The following is a 21,065-nucleotide window of genomic DNA, read 5'->3' as shown; positions in this document are numbered from 1 at the left end:
AGGGATTATCAGAGAACAGGAGCTCTGCTAAACCGATTAAAACTTAAGATCCTCAGGGTGTTTTTTTTTTTTCCTGTTTTACTTTCTCCCCAAAGCTTGATTTTCCTTCCTGATTAATATAACATTTCTGCTGCTGAGAGCACTGCTATAGGTGCTCTGGTTGTTAGGCAATGCTACTCTCTCTGGTGTTGTGTAGCTAAAATGTTGTTTTACATTTGCCTGAATTGCTTACCTTGAGATTGTTTTGAGCAGGAGGGAGAGACTCAAATACTAGATCAACCTTATGTAGTATTTATTTATTTAGATTTTGCTCACACCTTTTTCAGTAGTAGCTCAAGGTGAGTTACATTCAGGTACACTGGATATTTCTGTGTCCCAGGAGGGCTCACAATCTGAGTTTGTACCTGAGACAATAGAGGGTTAAGTGACTAGCCCAGGATAACAAGGAGCAGCAGTGGGATTTGAACCGGCCACCTCTAGATTGCGAGACCCAGTGTTCTAACCACTAGGCCACTCCTCCACTCAACAGTAAATATGCACATTGCCATGCAGTCTCTGATGTGCAGGTCATACAGCAAGGCATGCCCAACCAGGTAAGATGAAAGGAATGGGAACAGGCCCACCTTTTCCTCACACTCATAGGAGCCAACTTTTCAAAAATTATTGGGAGTGCTAAACCAAATGGAAATGGCCTCTCCCTTGGGCACAGTACATTGCTATTTCTGGCAATGAATAGCTGCTCTTTCGAACAATGTAAAAAATGCAAAAAAATGGATACATTTTCTACAACGATCTGACAAAATCAGATATTTCATACAAAAGAACAAGCAGGAAAAAACTCAATGAACCTGGGTAAAAGAAGGAAAACAGCAGCTATGGCACCAAAATATGTTGTGCTATTCCACCAAGTGGAGTGGAGGAGGAGCCTTGTGGTAAGAGTACTGGCTCAACAACCAGGGAATCCTATTTTATATATCTTTATTTATAAGTCCAATTATATATCCCACTGTCTATCTATCTATCTATCTATCTATCTATCTATCTATCTATCTATCTATCTATCTATCTATCTATCTATCTATCTATCTATCTATCTATCTATCTAAAATGGTGCGCCCACCCCCCCCCCCCAATCTTTCCCTGCCTCAGGTACAAAAGTTAGTTTGCAAGAATTCTCTGGGGATAGGGAAATATTGAGCTTTGCCTGCTAAATCAGCCCCATATTCAATGTCAAGCCATGTTCAAGCATAGGCATTGAATATGGGACAAGATGCTCCTTCCTTTGCCCCCAGAAGAATTTTTCAATGGAACGTTAGCAAGAAGGTGGCTACATTCTAAACCACCAGAAGACCTTGGGGTCCTTTTACTAAGGTACGCCGAAAAATGGCTTCTGATAGTGTAGGCGCGGGTTTTGGGCATGCGCCGATCCATTTTTTTTCAGCGTGCCTGTAAAAAAGGCCTTTTTAATATTTTTGCCGAAAATGGACGTGCGGCAAAATCAAAACTGCCGCGCATCTATTTTGTGTCTGCGACCTTACCAACATCCATTGACCTAGTGGTAAAGATTCTCGCAGTAGCTGGGCGGTAATGACCCATGCGTGTCAAATGCCACTTGGTGCATGTCCGATACATGCGTCCGAAAATAAATTCTTTGGCAGACGCCTGCCAAAAATAAAATTACCACAAGAGCCACGCAGTCTCCGGGCGGTAACTCCATTTTGGCGCGTGTTGGGCACGCGCAGACAGTTATGCGGCTTAGTAAAAGGGCCTTCTTGTGTTAATCCCTAAGTCACTGTTGCTATGACATCCTTTTGACAGTGGAACTTTTTAAGGTTAAGTTACAAAAAGTTGGATTATATATCTATTTTGGAGTCTTCGGACACTGAAGTAGCAACAGCTTCAACTTGCTACTGTTGCTCTTGCACCAGATAAGTATTGGTTGATGAAAATGTTTTTTTTTTTTAATAATTAAAATGAGACTTTCTTCGGCTTCAGAATTCAGATTTTTCCGGATGTATCAAGAGATACTTGGAAGTCACGTCGCCAGTTTTTATTGCTTAAGCCTGGAGTACTTCAGATTGGCGCTACGTTTTATTCGCATTATCCTTGTAAATGTGTAGTTAGGTACCAATCTGTTAAGTATGTATTTTTTTTAATCTCATCTCACTGTTTTTCTCTCAGGGAAACGGGTCGCGGGGGTATAATTTTACTCTTGTGATTATGCTCTATTTTGAATATTGGAATTCAGTGCACATCAAGTGTAATTTTTCCTACATACATATTTTTCCTGTAAAAGTGTTCCACTTTTTGTAGTCTTGGATCCAGTAATGTGGTCTTGAGTGTAACTTCCTTATCTGATTACCTGAAAAGTTTGTTTTTCTGTTTTGATTATTAGGATAGCTAGTTTTTTCTGTACAAGTTATGTACTTGGTTGTTAAAATTTAAAATGGTGATAAAAAAAAGTTGATAATAGGTTTTCTGCCACTTTTTTTTTTGCTGGTTTTTGTTTGTTTTTGCTACTCTTTGCAATTAATTGTGTGAGAGAGAGGATTACTGATGGTATGTAAGTCTAATTTCATCTTCCCTTCAGAGATCAAGAATCCCATTTTTAGGTTCCCTTGGGAATTTGGATGTTTATTTTATCAAAACCATAAACGTTTACTCAACCCAACCTTTTTCTTAGTCAACTAGTTCCCACAATAGACTTCTATCAAAGAGCTATGCATGACTGTTTGCAATTTTAAGTAAAAATAATAACATTTTCATCCTGTGATATTGAAACAATTCTGTGGTTAAGAACAGAGACTCTAAAAGGCTTAACAAACAACTTCTGACTTCTGAGATGTAGATTTGTTATTTGTGACTTGAAAGTTGCCTAGTTGTTTTTATGATCTAGGCCAGTGTTTTTCAGCCAGTGTGCCACAGCACATTGGTGTGCCGTGGGAGTTGGGGGTCATTTATTAGTAGGGACAGCTTAATTTGTGTGTACCTTTTTCAAAGTTTTCTTGTCTGTAGTGGTCAGTACCAGCAAGCAGTGATTCATACAGCCTGCTCGTGCCAAACCCAGAGCTTTCTCTCTGATGTAACTTCCTGCTTCCACATAGGCAGGAAGTTATTCAGAGAGCTCTGGATTTGGCATGAGCAGGCTTTATGAATCACTGCTTGCTGGTACCGACCACTAGAGACAAGCACACTTGTAAAAGGTACATGGGGGCGGGGGGGTCAAGAGACAAGGGAAGATGCCTGGTTGCTGGCTGGAGAGGGAACAGGAGGGAGAGATGCTGGACTATTTGTGTGTGTGTGGGGGGGGGGGGGGTAAGAGAAGGTAAATGCTGGACTGGACCATGTGAGGGGGTGCAGGTCGAGGGTGAAGAAGATAAAATGCTGGGCTATTTGCGGGGGTAGGGGTGGTGTCAGGGGCGTAGCTACGGGTGGGCCTGGGTGGGCCCAGGCCCACCCAGTTTCGTCTCAGGCCCATCCTCACCTTCTCCCACCCCCGCCGTAGCGCTGCCTCCTCTCCTGCACTTCGAGGTGTCTGTCTCCCACCCTCACGGCAACGCTTTCAATTTGCTATCAGCGCTGCCTGCCTGACAGCTGACAGACGCGACGCGACGTCCTCCTGCTCTGGGGCCTTCCCTCTGCCGCGTTGATTCAACTTCCTGTTTACGCAGGGTGGATTGCACGCGGCAGAGGGAAGGTCCCGGAGCAGGACGTCGTCGCGCCGCGTCTGTCAGCTGCCGCGGCAGTGGGAGACGGAGACCATGAAGTGCAGGAGACGAGTCAGCGCCACGGTGGGAGAAGGTGAGTGGAGGCAGCGTCGATAACTTTAAAGGTGCTGTGCGCTGCGTGTGTGTGTGGTGGTGGTGGGGGGGGGGGGTTGGGGTTGTAGTGCCCACCCATCCAACCCGCTGGCCCACCCAAAAATTGTCTTCTGGCTACGCCACTGGGTGGTGTAGAAGGTAAAATGCTGGGTCATATGTGGGGGTGTGCCTTGACAATTTTAGCACCATGTAAGTGTGCCGTGAGATGAAAAAGGTTGAAAATCTCTGATCTAGGCAAACAAACAGCTAAGCTGGAAGCTGGTGATCAAGTTCAACCCTTGTGTAAGATTGAGTCCCATATTTTTGTTTTCACACATCAGCTGTATTCTCAAAGGTAGACTTGCCTTTTTTCTTTTCTCATATTTGTTTAAAAGCCTTCTCATCCCCAAAAAGGGTGCCTAAAGCAGTATACAAACTAAATAACAGAACAAATCGCTTAAAATAGAATCATCATCATTAACAAAAAAATACAATAAAAAGAAATTAACAAAAAAAGAAAACAAAGCTCCATATAACTTAATTACCACCTAATATTGACTAATAGCTTCTTCCAAAGTGCAGGGTCTTATTGGCGACCAGTGAAGCAAATGTTGGAAAAGCAATGCTGAGACTTACCAGGGGACGCCATACACTGTTGGAAAGCTACATTATAGAGTACTTAGGGGGTCATTTACAAAAGCGCACTAGCGTTTTTAGCGCAGACTAAATGCTAGAGATGCCCATAGGAATATATGGAGTAGCCTTCTGGTATATATAACGCACATGCTAAAAATGCTAGTGTGCCTATATAGTCTTTATCTTAGCCTCCATTGAAATCAATGCACAGGTCATTGCACTAATCCAGATGTGGAATGACAGTAGCCTTTTCAGCTGTTCAGATTAAGCTTACTTCTGTTAAGAGGTATAGCTTCCATACCACATGTGATTGAAACAAGTTGGAAAGTTTATACTTAAAAGTGTGATAACAATGGCTTGTTTCTTCTTCTTCCATTTGCGGACTCAGCCATGTCTTTGTGGAGGCCTTCGTGTGGAAAGATTAAAAATGTGGGCAAGTGGAGAGTTACGTATAGGATTTTTCTTGTGACTGGATGGGCTATGTGAGTTTTGAATGCCTGTGAGTGGTGTCTGTATATAAGGATTGTGGTTCTGTCAGTGGGAATGTCTGGTGGGTATATGGGAGGGAATGGGGAAGAAATGTTGAGAGTTGTTTTGAGTATGGAAATGTTTGAAAGTATCTTTTTTATGGATGGCGTCTGTGTACGAATTTAGTAGTTTGGGGTTGATTGGGTGTTCTTACTCATTACCTTTTTTTATATGGTTCCTCTTTTCCTTCCCTCCCCCTTGTACTCTCCCTTCCCCCAAGCATTTTTTACTTTTTGTCTGGACCAGTCAGCAACTTTTATTCACCCCACAGCTCTAGCCATAGCAGGCCACATTTTGTACCACGTGGTTTGGACTCCCAGTGGCCTGACACTGCATCTCTTCCCATAGCTCTAACTGCTTCTTGCTGGCCTCCCATTTAGTCACCTCTCCCCTCTCCAGTTGGTTCAAAACTCTGCTGCCCGTCTCATCTTCCGCCAGGGTCGCTTTACTCATACTACCCCTCTCCTCAAGACCCTTCACTGGCTCCCTATCCGTTTTCACATCCTGTTCAAACTTCTTCTACTAACCTATAAATGTACTCACTCTGCTGCTCCCCAGTATCTCTCCACACTCGTCCTTCCCTACACCCCTTCCCGTGCACTCCGCTCCATGGATAAATCCTTCTTATCTGTTCCCTTCTCCGCTACTGCCAACTCCAGACTTCGCGCCTTCTGTCTCGCTGCACCCTACGCCTGGAATAAACTTCCTGAGCCCCTACGTCTTGCCCCATCCTTGGCCACCTTTAAATCTAGACTGAAAGCCCACCTCTTTAACATTGCTTTTGACTCGTAACCAATCGCCTCCACCTACCCTCCTCTCTTCCTTCCCGTTCACATTAATTGATTTGATTTGCTTACTTTATTTCTTGTCTATTAGATTGTAAGCTCTTTGAGCAGGGACTGTCTTTCTTCTATGTTTGTGCAGCGCTGCGTACGCCTTGTAGCGCTATAGAAATGCTAAATAGTAGTAGTAGTAGATTCTTAAGCTGCAGTGTGTGGTTCTCCCTGTGGCACTGGCTGCTTGTCTCTCTCTGTTACCACTGCCACCTCTTCTCAGCACCAGTCTTCCCCATGGATGTAGTTTGGGTGGGTGGATGGAAGCATCCCCTAAATGAGTGTAGAGTGTGCACATATGCACCCAACAGCCACAGACTGACATCTGTTGGTTCAGGGAGGGGAATGCCAACCTACAAAGCCAAGCAGAGAAACCACCAGTGCTTGATTGTGTTCTGTTTCATTCCCAAATCTCTTGCAAAAGTCTCAAGAAGCTTCATACTTTAGGTCTGATATGTTCAGTGAGTTCACAACTTCAAATGTCCTCCTTCTGGGTACTTGTCCTTGCACTAATTGTTACCCACTTGGACTACTGTAATTCCCTTTATCATGGCCACAACAGACACAGATCTGTAGACTGCAACTCGTGCAGAATACTGCCATCAGACTTGTATATAATCTGAAGACATTTGGTCATGTTCCCCTGTATTTCCTCACTAAACACTGGCTCCCAGTATCCTATAGGATTCTATTTAAATTGCTTATTGTGGTCCATTGGATTCAAGAATCCGTTCTACCACTGTTCCCTGCTTCCCTACATATCCTGTATAAGCTGAAGAGAACACTTTGCTCTTCCCAACATCATCTTCTAGTCTCATGGTACCCATTAGTACTGCAAGAGTACTGCTAGGGGTAAAGGTGCCACTTTAGATGATGATGCCAACCCAAGTGGCAGGGGAGGGTCTACTGCTCGGAGACCCCCCCCCCCAAACTACCACTGAAGCCTCAAGTTAGATCCAGGGTATGGTGGGGAGGTTGGGGATCTGGAGAGGTAGAGTTATTGTTGAGGGAGGAGGAGACTGTTGGGGGATTTAGAAGTTGTTTGGGGACTTCGGGCTGTCAGCAGCATGTGTTTGGGAATTCAGGGCTGTCATTGGGATGGGGGGTATAGCAGTTTGACTGAAGCGATCAGCTTGGAGGATAGGAAGGATGTGGAAGGGGTGGGGGTACACTGCTGCTTCAGTTCTGTTTTATTTATTAACTTTCAGTGGGCCAGCACTGCATTATGGGGTCCTTTTACTAAGCTGTGGTAAAAAGTGGCTTGCGGTAGTGTGAGCGCATCTCTTGGGCACGTACTGGGCCATTTTTTTACCACAGCTAGGAAAAAGGGTCATTTTAAGGGGCCGTAAAATAGACGTGCGCTAAAGTTGAAACCAGTGAGCGTGCATTGTCGGCTTGAGACCATACTGGTACCCATTTATTTATTTTGGATTTTGCTCACACCTTTTTCGGTAGTAGCTCAAGGTGAGTTACATTCAGGTACTCTGGATATTTCTCTGTCCCAGGAGGGCTCACGATCTAAGTTTGTACCTGAGGCAATGGAGGGTTAAGTGACTTGCCCAAGATCACAAGGAGCAGCAGTGGGATTTGAACTGGCCACCTCTGGATTGCAAGACCAGTGCTCTAACCACTAGGAGTGCCTCCACTAGCAATGTTCTATGTAGAATCTCATTCTATGTTCCACTGCACTAGGCTGCTCCTCCACTAGCAACATTCCATGTAGAAGCCTGCCCTTGCAGATCAGCAATTCAGCCGCGCAGGCTTCTGTTTCTGTGAGTCTGACGTCCTGCACGTACGTGCAGGACGTCAGACTCACAGAAACAGAAGCCTGCGCAGCCACGTTGCTGACCTGCAAGGGCAGGCTTCTACATGGAATGTTGCTAGTGGAATAGCAATATTAACATTCCATGTAGAATCACCAATAATAACAACATTCCATGTAGAATCTTCAATATTTATTTAGATTTTGCTCACACCTTTTTCAGTCGTAGCTCAAGGTGAGTTACATTCAGGTACTCTGGATGTTTCTCTGTCCCAGGAGGGCTCACAATGAAAGATTGTACCTGAGGCAATGGAGGGTTAAGTGACTTGCCCAAGATCACAAGGAGTAGCAGCGGGATTTGAACCGGCCACCTCTGGATTGCAAGACCAGTGCTCTAACCACTAGGCCACTCCTCTGCTCTAGTGATAAGGGCTCACGTGCTACACATGCGGTGACCAGTTGGTGCGCACCAACTGCCAATTAACGCTAGAAACGCCGCACATGGTAGGAAATTAAAAAATGACTTTTCCAGGCTTTATGGGTACACACCAAATCCCAAATTACCGCCGTTGGGGGGGGGGGGGGGGGGGAGGGTGCACCAGCCTGGTGGTAGTCTCATTTTGGCATGTGCTGCACGCATGTAGATCCTACCACACTTTTGTAAAAGTGCCTCTATATGCAGTGCCAGATATCGTGCGAGCTCTCACATTATCTGGTACTACATGTAATGTAGTGCGTATGATCTCTGTTAACTGACTGGCCTGCGCAGTAAATTCAGGGCATGTCCCCCTGCATTTACCACACAGCCTTTGTACTTACTGCATGGTAATTCTGCATTAATTGCGCAGTAAGTACAAAACATACTGCACTGTAGTACAAGGGTCCCTAAATGCTCGAGATGCTGAATCATTAACTACCAGAACTAGAAATACAATTAAAACAGTAAAATCTTCTAGTTAAAATGAATAAATAATAAATGTAAGCCACATTGAGCCTGCAAATAGGTGGGAAAATGTGGGCTACAAATGTTACAAATAAATAAATACATAACCGTAAGTGTAGAATATGCTGCAGCGCATACTAAGGACCCTGTTTACTAAGCCGCGCTAGAGGCGCGTTAGCATTTTTAGCGTATGCTAACCATGTAGTTGCCCATAATATTCCTATGGGCATCTACACTGTTAGTGCACGCTAATTTTTAGCACATGCTAAAAACGTGTGCGCACCTTAGTAAACAAGACCTCAAGAAAGTTCTGTTATTGTACTTAAAATTATAGTCCGACTATTACTATTCATAAGAGGAAATCTTTTAAACTTCTGCTACCTACTCATGCATCCACTCAACAGCTCATCATTAACCTTCTTTTCGCAAGTTGCTCTTTTCTGTGTCCTTTTGCTCCATTGCTAACTCTTTGCTCCATGCTTTTGATGCAACTGCATTCTGTGCCCACAATAAACTTTTTAACTAGCACCTCATGCATCCTCTGTGGCCATGTTCAGTTCGAGAGGCCCTCTTACTAAGTCACTTAGACGCCTACGCACGTCCAGTGCACATCAATGTTGAGTTACCGCCCAGCTACCACGTGGCCCTTGCTGTAATTTCATTTTTGATGCGTGTCCGCTATGTGCACTGGAAAATGTTTTTATTTTCTGGCACACGGCATTTTACGTGCATAGACCATTAACACTCGGTTACCGCGTGAGACCTTACCGCCAGGTCAATAGCTGGCAGTAAGGTCTCAGACCCAAAGAGGACGCACGGCAATTTTCATTTTGCCACACATCCATTTTCGGCAAAAATTTAAAAAGGCATTTTTTTACAAGTGCGCTGAAAAATGATTCTGCGCACGCCAAACACACGCGTCTACACTACCGCTGGCCATTTTTCAGCGTGTCTTTGTAAAAAGACCCCCCCAGTCAGAAACTCACTTAAAAAAAAAAAAATCTTAACCGGTTCTCTGTAACAAGTATATTTTCAGTAAACTCTTGTTTGTCTTGATTAGATTCTAAGGTCCATTGAGCTTTAACTTTTTTATTTTTTCACAAAGAGAGTAGTGGATGCTTGGAATGCCCTCCCACGGGAGGTGGTGGAAATGAAAACTGCAACAGAATTCAAACATGCGTGGGATAAGCATAAAGGAATCCTGTGCAGAAGGAATAGATCCTCAGGAGCTTAGTCGAGATTGGGTGGCAGAGCCGGTGGTGGGAGGCGGGGCTGGTGGTTGGGAGGCGGGGAGACTTATACGGTCTGTGCCCTGAAGAGCACAGGTACAAATCAAAGTAGGGTATACACAAAAAGTAGCACATATGAGTTATCTTGTTGGGCAGACTGGATGGACCGTGCAGGTCTTTTTCTGCCGTCATCGTCATCTACTATGTTTATGTGTACAGCACTGCAGACTTCGAGTAGGGCTATAGAAATGAGCCAGTCCCCGTAGAGGAATACAACATCATTGTGTATTTTGAGAATAAAGATGGTCATGCATCAAAAAAAATCTCCGTACCTGTTTAATGTGTATTAAGAAATGTTGCAGCTGAAAACAATTACGCCTACTTTAAGTAGAAAAATACGATGTTCTATTTCTGTCCTATTAGAGAAAGTAAATATAATTTAGGAACAGCTGTTGTAGATTTTGGAAACTACCAACTGGTAGGGAAGATGGTGTTGGTCATCTGCAAGTGCAAGGAAAACCTTTGTTTAGTGCCTGCAAGAACCTAAAAAGAAACGTCCTTAAAACAATCCTGTTAGTTCGGCAATTAGTTGGCAGAGGCAACTTTCTTTGCTCCACTTTATTCTTGTTCATATCATATTTCAGTTCCTGAGGAAGTTTTCACGAAACCCTGCACAAAACCTTGTTTGAAACAGTATCTAAAAAACAAAAAAAAAAAGATAGATGTTTTTCTTTTTCAGAATTGACTACTACTACTACTATTAAACATTTCTATAGCGCTACTAGACTTACGCAGCACTGTACAAATGAACATGAAAAGACAGTCCCTGCTCAACAGAGCTTACAATCTAAATTGGACAGACGAACAGACAGCTAGGGGTGGGGAAATTGCAGTGGTAGGGGTGATAAGTGAGGGTGTTGAGTAAGCGAGTCATGGTTAGGAGTCGAAAGCAGTAGCAAAGAGGTGGGCTTTGAGCCTAGACTTGAAGACAGCCAGAGACTGAGCCTGACGTACTGGCTCAGGGAGTCTATTCCAGGCATAGGGAGCAGCGAGATAGAAGGAACAGAGCAGGGAGTTAGCAGTGGGGGAGAAGGGGGACGACAGGAGACATTTACCCAGCGAACGGAGTTCATGGGGAGGAGTGTAGGGAGAGATGAGAGCGGAAAGGTACTGAGGAGCTGCGGTGATTTAACCAGAGCTGACATTGTGATGTCATAATGCCTCAGTCCACCAATGCCTAAGAGCCAACCTCATCAGTGATGTCACAATGGCTTGACTGTCCTATACATGGCTCATACTACTACTATTAAACATTTCTATAGCGCTACTAGACTTACGCAGCGCTGTACAAATTAACATGAAAAAGACAGTCCCTGCTCAACAGAGCTTACAATCTAAATTGGACAGACGAACAGACAGCTAGGGGTGGGGAAATTGCAGTGGTAGGGGTGATAAGTGAGGGTGTTGAGTAAGAGAGTCATGGTTAGGAGTCGAAAGCAGTAGCAAAGAGGTGGGCTTTGAGCCTAGACTTGAAGACAGCCAGAGACTGAGCCTGACGTACTGGCTCAGGGAGTCTATTCCAGGCATAGGGAGCAGCGAGATAGAAGGAACAGAGCAGGGAGTTAGCAGTGGGGGAGAAGGGGGACGACAGGAGACATTTACCCAGCGAACGGAGTTCATGGGGAGGAGTGTAGGGAGAGATGAGAGCGGAAAGGTACTGAGGAGCTGCGGAGTGGATGCACTTGTAGGTCAAAAGGAGAAATTTGAACCATATGCGGAAGCGGATAGGGAGCCAGTAAAGCGACTTGAGGAGAGGGCTAATATGAGTATAGCGACTCTGGCAGAATATAAGACGCTCAGATTTTGGACATTTTGTGCAACACGTCCAAAATCGGACTTAGACATCATATCAAAAATGCCCCTCTGTGTCTTTCAGTATGATAACTCATCTTAGAATTTTCATTGCTTCGTTTGTGCTACTGTTTCTTTAAATATTAATGCAAGTTAATATTTTCACAGAAAGATTTCAGGATATACTTCTTTCACATTCAAGTCAAGGTACAGAGATTCTGCCCATCCTTCGGCAAAGAGTTTATCCCACGTAAGTACCAAAGCTACTGAACGTAATCCTTTGAGTCCCCGTGTGCTAGTTGTGAAGCAGGCAGATATGTCAGTCTAAATTTCTGAAGCAGACCTTTCGGGGGGGGAACTTCTCTGCAGAATCAGCATTGCACTTTTTGGTGGTTCATTCAGGGAGAAAGAACTTGAACCTTGGAAAGGCACCCAGCTGTCATTAAGGAATCAGTGGCAAAGTGCAGATAAGCTGTATGGATCAGTGTCCGCTGGAGCTTTTCACTTAATGCTGCATATCAACATAGGCAGATGTTTTGTAAGCCTTATCTGGTCTTGTCCTGTGGGAGTCGATCATATATGCTGACAGATTCATTTGGATTTTTAACAAGCAACTCCTACAGATGCAGTCAAGTGCTATAAAATGTTTTACTGCCCTCATTAGAAATGGATTGGGGTAAACAATTTAAATGACTCACTGTGAATATTCATGTTCTGCACTGTTAGAATCCTCTTTTTGGTGGCACTGGTGCAGTTTGCTCCACACCATAAAAATTATGACTGTCTTTATCTCTTTATAGCATCCAATGCAAATCATTTTCCTCCCTAGTCTATCTGCATACACATAAACCGATCTTTTGACTTTTCATTTTAAAATTTTCTGTATATTTACAGAAATCATTTGTTTTAAGTGCTAATTTTTCAAAATTGTCTTTTTTTTATATAGTAAATGAGCATGGTGGTTGTGTTTGCTTTTTGGTTATATAATGCTTTCCATCGTATGGAATGTTTGGAAAGAATTAAATATAAGAGAGTGATTTCCATCTGGACATTGATCTGTTTATAGGCACAAGACAGAAATACACCAAATTTGGGGGCCCTTTTACTAAGCCGCGTAGGTGACTACGCATGCCCAACGCTCGCCAATTCAGAACTACCTCCCGGCTACCTTGTGGCTCGGGTGGTAATTTTATTTTTTAACGCGTGCTGGAAAATATATTTTATTTTCCGGTGCATGGCGCTAACCGGGCAGTAATCGGCATTGTATGCACGCTGACGATTATTGCCCGGTTAACGCGTGAAACCTTACCACTAAGTGAATGGGTGGTGGTAAGGTCTCGAGCCCTAAATGGATGCGCGCCAATTTTCGTTTTGATGCGCCTCCATTTTCAACCAAAAAAGGCCTTTTTTTGCAGGTGCGCTGAAAAATTAACCTTTGCGCGTCCAATACACGTGTTGACACCAGCGCAGGCCACTTTTCGGTGCACCTTTGTAAAAGGATCCCTTGAAATGCAGGAAGAAAGTTGTAATCCTATTTTTACTGCAGCAAAGTGAAAGGAAATCTACATTTCTTGTTTATTTTGGTGAAAATAAGGTACTGGGTCATGATGATGTAACCATTTCCCCATTTATAACATTGTTCCTGTGGGAGAATTGATTTCAAGTTGGTCAGTTTTCAGGACCCAATTGTGTCTTATGACCAAGGATTTTCAGGATGTAGTACACTAGTAAAAAAGGCCCGTTTCTGAAGGCAAGGAAACGGGCCCTAGGCAGGGAATTTCTCCCCCCCCCCCCCCCCGTGCCGGCGAAAACTGCCCCCCGCCGCCGTTGTGGACTACTTGTGCTGACGGGGGACCCAAACCCCCAACAGCCAAAGTGCTGTTGTGCCCTGGCCTTCGCGTTGCTTCCTCAATCATCTTCTCTGCAAGTTTCTCGTCAGACGCACGCAGAGAAACTTGCAGAGAAGATGATTGAGGAAGCAACGCGAAGGGCACAACAGCACTTCGGCTGTTGGGGGTTTGGGTCCCCTGTCAGCACAGGTAGTCCACAACGGCGGCGGGGGCCGGGGGGGGGGGGCGGATCGACAGATTTGCGGAAGGGGGGGTCAAAGGGGCCGTAGCGCGGGGGTTGACAGATGATTCCGAGGCAGGGGGAGGAGTAGGGAAACACGCTGCGCGTGTTTCCCTACTCCTCCCCTTGCCTTGGAATCAGCTGTCATGACGTCAGTGACATCAGTGCGTGTCTGCCTAGCAGACGACCTTCAGGGAGCCACGGTCCCAAGCACAGAACATTGGAGGTGAGAATTATTATATAGGATAAGTATTGCCATACTGGGACAGACCAAAGGTCCATCGAGCCCAGCATCCTGTTTCCAACAGTGGCCAATCCAGGTCACAAATACCTGGCAAGATCCCAAAAATGTACAGAACATTTTATACTGCTTATCCCAGAAATAGTGGATTTTCCCCAGTCCATTTAATAACGGTCTATGGACTTTTCCGACAGGAAGCCGTCCAAACCTTTTTAGAACTCCGCTAAGCTAACCACCTTTACCACATTCTCTGGCAACGAATTCCAGAGTTTAATTACACGTTGAGTGAAGAAACGCTTCTCAGATTCGTTTTAAATTTACGACATTGTAGCTTCATCACATGCCCCCTAGTCCTAGTATTTTTGGAAAGTGTGAACAGACGCTTCACATCCACCCGTTCAACTCCACTCATTATTTTATAAACCTCTATCATATCTCCCCTTAACCATCTTTTCTTTAAGCTGAAGAGCCCTAGCCGCTTTAGCCTTTCCTCATAGGGAAGTCGTCCCTGTCAGCAATCGTTGTCTAGGTTTGGTCCCGGGGTCCAGTTCACAGAGGCAGTGAGTTCGTAGTGGTAGTAGGTTCCCAAAGAATACACAAGCCACACGAGTTTGGATATATAAAGTATATTATATTTGCATATATGTATAGGCTCAAAGTACTTAGTACAGATATATGATACAAGGCTGTCTGTGTGTGTGTGTTTAGAGAAAGAGAAAGAACAGCTAGGCCAGCAGAGCCATGTGCAGAGAGAGGGAAAGAGAGGAAAACTGCCAGCCCCCAGAGCCATGTGCTCTGGGGCTCAAGATGGTGGTGGGCAGAGGGAAAGAAAGAGAGAGAAGTGCAAGCAGAGCTCTGTGCTCTGCTGCACAGAGAAAGACAGAGAGAGACGTAGTGCCCCCCAAACAGAGCCTTGTGCTCTGTTTTATACCTCACAAGAACAGAGAGGGAACAGGAGCAGAAAGAGATCAAATAACTTCTCTCCTTCCCAGTTATTTCCTTTACAAAACTCCAGATTACTTTCTGAAGTCAGGAAAGGTGAGCATTTTCACAGGTTCACCTGTTTGAAGTCCCTAGTGATGGAGCCTCTATGTCTGACTTCCTTTGCTCTTAGAGAGCCCTGCTCCCCAATATGACAAAATGTATGTTAATCAGGAGCAATTAAGACAACCCAGGGCTAGCAGGTCTCAGCACCATTTGGTCCATGCCATCCTCAGTGATCCCTGAGGGAGGGGGAGAGAATTATCAGAAGCTGGAGTGGCCTAGTGGTTAGGGTGGTGGACTTTGGTCCTGGGGAACTGAAGAACTGAGTTCGATTCCCACTTCAGGCACAGGCAGCTCCTTGTGACTCTGGGCAAGTCACTTAACCCTCTAATGCCCCATGTAAGCCGCATTGAGCCTGCCATGAGTGGGAAAGTGCAGGGTACAAATGTAACATAAATAAATAAATCTAAATAAATCTAAGTATGTCAAGCTGGTTTCATTTTAATCCAGTAATCCTGACATCCAGCAATCCTGAAAGTCACATCCCCTTTATCATTTTCGTTGCTCTTCTTTGCACCTTTTCTAATTCCACTATATCTTTTTTGAGATGCGGCGACCAGAATTCGAGGTGCGGTCGCACCATAGAGCGATACAAAGGCATTATTATAACATCCTCATTTTTGTTTTCCATTCCTTTCCTAATAATACCTAACATTCTATTTGCTTTCTTAGCCGCAGCATCACACTGAGCAGAAGGTTTCAACGTAGCATCAACGACGACACCTAGCTCCCTTTCTTGTCCGTGACTCCTAACGTGGAAACTTGCTTGACGTAGCTATAATTCGGGTTCCTCTTTCCCACATGTATCACTTTGCACTTGCTCACATTAAACGTCATCTTCCAATTTAGACACCCAGTCTCGTAAGGTTCTCTTGTAATTTTTCACAGTCCTCCTGCGATTTAACGACTTTGAATAACTTTGTGTCATCAGCAAATTTAATTACCTCACTAGTTACTTCCATCTCTAGGTCATTTATAAATATGTTAAAAAGCAGCGGTCCCAGCACAGACCCCTGGGGAACCCCCACTAACTACCTTTTCCATTGAGAATACTGACCATTTAACCCTACTCTCTGTTTTCCATCTTTTTAACCAGTTTTTAATCCACAGTAGAACACTACCTCCTATCCCATGACTCTCCAATTTCCTCTGGAGTCTTTCATGAGGTACTTTGTCAAACGCCTTCTGAAAATCCAGATATACAATATCAACCGGCTCCGCTTTATCCACATGTTTGTTCACCCCTTCAAAGAAGTGTAGTAGATTGGTGAGGCAAGATTTCCCTTCACTAAATCCATGTTGACTTTGTCTCATTAATCCATGCTTTTGAATATGCTCTGTAATTTTGTTCTTAATAATAGTCTCTACCATTTTGCCAGGCACCGACGTCAGACTCACCGGTCTATAATTTCCCGGATCTCCTCTGGAACCTTTTTTAAAAATCGGCGTTACATTGGCCACCCTCCAATCTTCCGGTACCACGCTCGATTTTAAGGATAAATTACATATTTCTAACAATAACAACGCAAGCTCATTTTTCAGTTCTATCAGTACTCTGAGATGAATACTATCCAGTCCAGGAGATTTGCTACTCTCCAGTTTGTAGAACAGCCCCATTACATCCTTCAGGTTTACAGAGAATTCATTAAGTTTCTCCGACTCGTCAGCTTCGAATACCATTTCCGGCACCGGTATCCCACCCAAATCTTCCTTGGTGAAGACCGAATCAAAGAATTCATTTAATCTCTCCGCTACAGCTTTGTCTTCCCTGATCGCCCCTTTTACTCCTCGGTCATCTAGCAGTCCAACCGATTCTTTTGCCGACTTCCTGCTTTTAATATACCTAAAAAAAATTTTACTATGCTTTTTTGCCTCCAACGCAATCTTTTTTTTCGAAGTCCCTCTTAGCTTTCCTTATCAGCGCTTTGCATTTGACTTGACATTCCTTATGCCATTTCTTATTATTTTCAGTTGGCTCCTTCTTCCATTTTCTGAAGGATTTTCTTTTACCTCTAATAGCTTCCTTCACCTCACTTTTTAACCACGCTGGCTGTCGTTTGGTCTTCCATCCTCCCTTTTTAATATGCGGAATATATTTGGCCTGGGTTTCCAGGATGGTGTTTTTGAACAGCATCCACACCTGATGTAAGTTTTTGACACTCGCAGTCGCTCCTTTAAGTTTTCTTTTCACCGTTCTCATTTTATCATAGTCTCCTTTTTTAAAGTTAGGGAAACACTATCGTATTTGATTTCCTATATATACTTCAAAGCTAATATCAAATCCAATCATATTATGATCACTGTTATCAAGTGGCCCCAGCACCATTACCTCCCGCACCAGATCATGCGCTCCACTAAGGACTAGGTCTAGAATTTTCCTTCTCTCGTTGTCTCCTGTACCAGCTGCTCCATAAAGCTGTCCTTGATTTCATCAAGGAATTTTACCTCCCTAGCATGTCCCGATGTTACATTTACCCAGTCAATATCAGGGTAATTGAAATCACCCATTATTATTGTATTGCCCAGTTTGTTTGCGTCCCTAATTTCTGCATCCGTCTGTTCATCCTGGCCAGGTGGACGGTAGTACACTCCTATCATTATCCTTTTCTCTTTTACACATGGAATTTCAATCCATAGTGATTCCAAGAAGTGTTTTGTTTCCTGCAGAATTTTCAATCTATTTGATTCAAGGCTCTTGTTAATATACAATGCTACCCCTCCACCAATTCAATCCACCCTATCACTACGATATAATTTGTACCCCGGTATGACAGTGTCCCACTGGTTATCCTCTTTCCACCAGGTCTCAGAGATGCCTATTATATCTAATTTTCCATTTAGTGCAATATATTCTAACTCTCCCATCTTATTTTTTAGGCTCCTGGCATTTGCATATAAACATTTCAAACTGTGTTTGTTGCTCCTATTTACATCATGCCTAGTACTTGACAGTATTAATTTGCAATCTTTTGTCTGATTTTTATTTAGGGACACCTGATCTATTTTGGTCTCTTTTGCAACCTCACTATCAGGATACCCTATCTTCCCTGTTTTGGTGATATCTTTGGAAGATACCTTATCCCGAACCTTGCGCTTTTGAGTGACTGTTGGCCTTCCCCCCATTTCTAGTTTAAAAGCTGCTCTATCTCCTTTTTAAATGCCGATGCCAGCAGCCTGGTCCCACCCTGGTTAAGGTGGAGCCCATCCTTTCGGAATAGGCTCGCCCTTCCCCAGAATGTTGCCCAGTTCCTAACAAATCTAAAACCCTCCTCCCTGCACCATCGTCTCATCCACGCATTGAGACTCCGGAGCTCTGCCTGTCTCTTGGGCCCTGCGCATGGAACAGGTAGCATTTCAGAAAATGCTACTCTAGAGGATCTGGATTTGAGCTTTCTACCTAAGAGCCTAAATTTGGCTTCCAGAACCTCTCTCCCACATTTTCCTATGTCATTGGTACCCACATGTACTAAGACAGCCGGCTCCTCCCCAGCACTATCTAAAATCCTATCTAGGTGACGCGTGATGTCCGCCACTTTCGAATCAGGCAGGCAAGTCACCAGGCGATCCTCACGTCCACCAGCCACCCAGCTATCTATATGCCTAATGATCGAATCACCAACTACAACAGCTGTCCTAACCTTTCCCTCCCGTGCAGCACTTGGAGACATATCCTCGGTGCGAGAGGATAGTACATCCCCTAGTGCTTATGTCTGAGAGTCATGCCTAACTTTAGCTATAGCCATTTGCAGCAACTGAAATGTAGTGTAAATATATGAGCCTAAGGGGTATGTTTACTAAGGCGTGTTAGCTTTTTTAATGTGCCTATAAAGTTAAGGTGCATTAAACGCTAATGTGGCAATACAGTCCTATAGGCGCGTTAGCGTTTGATGCACGTTAAAAATGCTAATGCGCCTATGGCGCGCCTTGGTAAACACAGGCGTCAATTAGGCGTGTGTCCCCCTTAACAATATGCATAAATGCTAGGAACAACCCTGTTCCACTATGACCCTCCCATTTTCATGCCCCCTTTTTATTTACTGATGCGTAAAATCCAATTAAATTTAATTTAGTGCCAGTAATTGTTAAAGCCAATTACTGGTACTAATTAGCTCATTTAATTAAATTGTGTTCAAATTGAGTGCACACCCAAATTTGTGTGTGCAATTTTTGATGACTTTTAGAGAATTAGGGGGATTGTATTTAACTCTCTGTATTATCTCTGTAGTACATTCATGACTTTTTAGCCTTATTGCTTTACAGATTGAACACGCACATAAAAAATAGGGCGACCATGCACGTATGCAGCAACACAGCATAACTTTTTCGTACTGGACAACACGCAATCTTCATCTTTCCCGACCCTCTACATATACCTTGTACTTTATCAACCGACTGGGCAAACGCATTTGACGGTACTATGCAAGCCACATTGAGCCTGCAAATAGGTGGGAAAATGTGGGGTACAAATGCAACAAATAAATAAAATGTTTCAGAGTTCATGAAATGGTGATGTGCAACAGATATATTTAATCTAAACCACACTATAACTATTTCCCTGCATAGTAATATACAAAAAACTTGATCTAAAAAGAGGAGTCCTTGTATCATATCCCTTTTGTAAAGAAGAGAACATTTAAAAACAATTTTGTGTTTCTTGAATTCTAACTGAAACAAGTTTGTGGTTGTCTATAGCAATCACCTTTTAAATATTACCTGATATGAATTATCTATCGGGGGATATAAAGGAGTAAGCAGTAACACTCAGATAATGGTACTGCAGTTGAAAACCTTCCCAAAGTTCATCATGTTATATCCCCAAATTAGCAGTAGGGCCATAACTGTGAGATTGAATTAGAATGGAAGACTTACGGTGAAGTTCGTAACTAGATTCAAGAGCTGCTTGGTGGGAATTTCCAAGGAGTAATTAGACTTGCTTACCATGTATATATATTATATATTCTTATTGTTTACTGGTCCTTCTCTAAAAGCTCAGGACAGCATACAGATATTAAGTATAGTTATGATTGAAGATTGGATGATTTTAAAATTAAATAAGGAAAACACAAAATTAATGCTAGTGGGGGGGCAACATGATCCTGTGATAGGACAGATAATATCGATTAAGAATACGGAGTCTAAACTCGTTTCTACAATTAAAATTCTAGGTGTGCTGTTTAATATTATTCTCTCTCTAGATTCCCAAGTAAACTTGCTCATTAGGAAATCATTTTATTTAATGAGAAAATTGAGACAGATCTGCACATTTTTTTTAGGGAAAAAGACTTTTGGTTATTAGTACAATCATTGCTGTTCACACAAATTGACACTCGGGGCCCTGTTTACTAAGGTGTGATAGCATTTTTAGCATTTGCAGATTCTTATGGGTGTCTCTAGCATTAGCACACGCTAAAAACAGAACAGCACACCTGTGCGTGATTTTTGTTTGGCATCATTGTGAATTATGCTGACTTGCTAATGATTGAGAAGAGGTGCCCAAATAGAGTCAGTACTGGCACCCGTATCTAAAGCCCTTTTTCTGCTCTTTTACATTACATTATATTACATTAGAACAGGGGCGTAGCTATGTGGGGCCACGGGGGCCTGGGCCCCCCTAGATTTGGCCCTGGACCCCTTGCCAACGACCCCCTCAACCCCCCCTCCCGCTGCCAACCCGCCGTCACCTTCTACCTTTGCTGGCGGGGGACCCCAACCCCCGCCAGCCGAGGTCCTCTTCTTCCTTCGTTCTGTTTCTGAGTCTGACGTCTGGCCAACAGGAAGGCCAACAGGAAGACCCTTCCAAAGAAAAATTGCCAAATATAAAAGTGAATGAGAAAGCTTTAAATTTAATTTCAACTACAGAAAGAGAAGCTAGGATCATTGAATTACAGGTACGAAACCTGGTACTTGACTGTAACATATTTAAAGACCGAGAAAGATCAGCTTCACAATTTCCATATACAGACTTAAAAATCAAACATAGGGGCCCTTTTACAAGGGTGAGCTGAAAAATGGCCTGCTATAGTGTAGATGCATGTTTTGAGTGCCACAGAATTATTTTTCAGTGCACCTGTAAAAAATGTCTTTAAAGATTTTTTTTGCTGAAAATGGATGTGCGGCAAAATGAAAAT

At 43.5% G+C, this 21,065-nt stretch overlaps 1 protein-coding gene across 1 annotated transcript in view; it reads left to right on the top strand.

Moving 5' to 3' along the window:
• The window catches only part of NOX4 (NADPH oxidase 4), a 247,490-nt gene that overhangs the window by 124,629 nt on the left and 101,796 nt on the right, over positions 1-21,065 (top strand). The window contains exon 14 of the mRNA XM_030200162.1: positions 11,751-11,832. Coding sequence (XP_030056022.1) covers positions 11,751-11,832 — 82 coding nt within the window. The remainder of the gene's footprint in view (positions 1-11,750; positions 11,833-21,065) is intronic.

This window comes from Microcaecilia unicolor, chromosome 4 (assembly GCF_901765095.1).
Source record: "Microcaecilia unicolor chromosome 4, aMicUni1.1, whole genome shotgun sequence".
Lineage (NCBI taxonomy): Eukaryota > Metazoa > Chordata > Amphibia > Gymnophiona > Siphonopidae > Microcaecilia > Microcaecilia unicolor.
The sequence above is the reverse complement of the archived record's forward strand: the minus strand, read 5'-3'. Positions and strand labels throughout refer to the sequence as shown.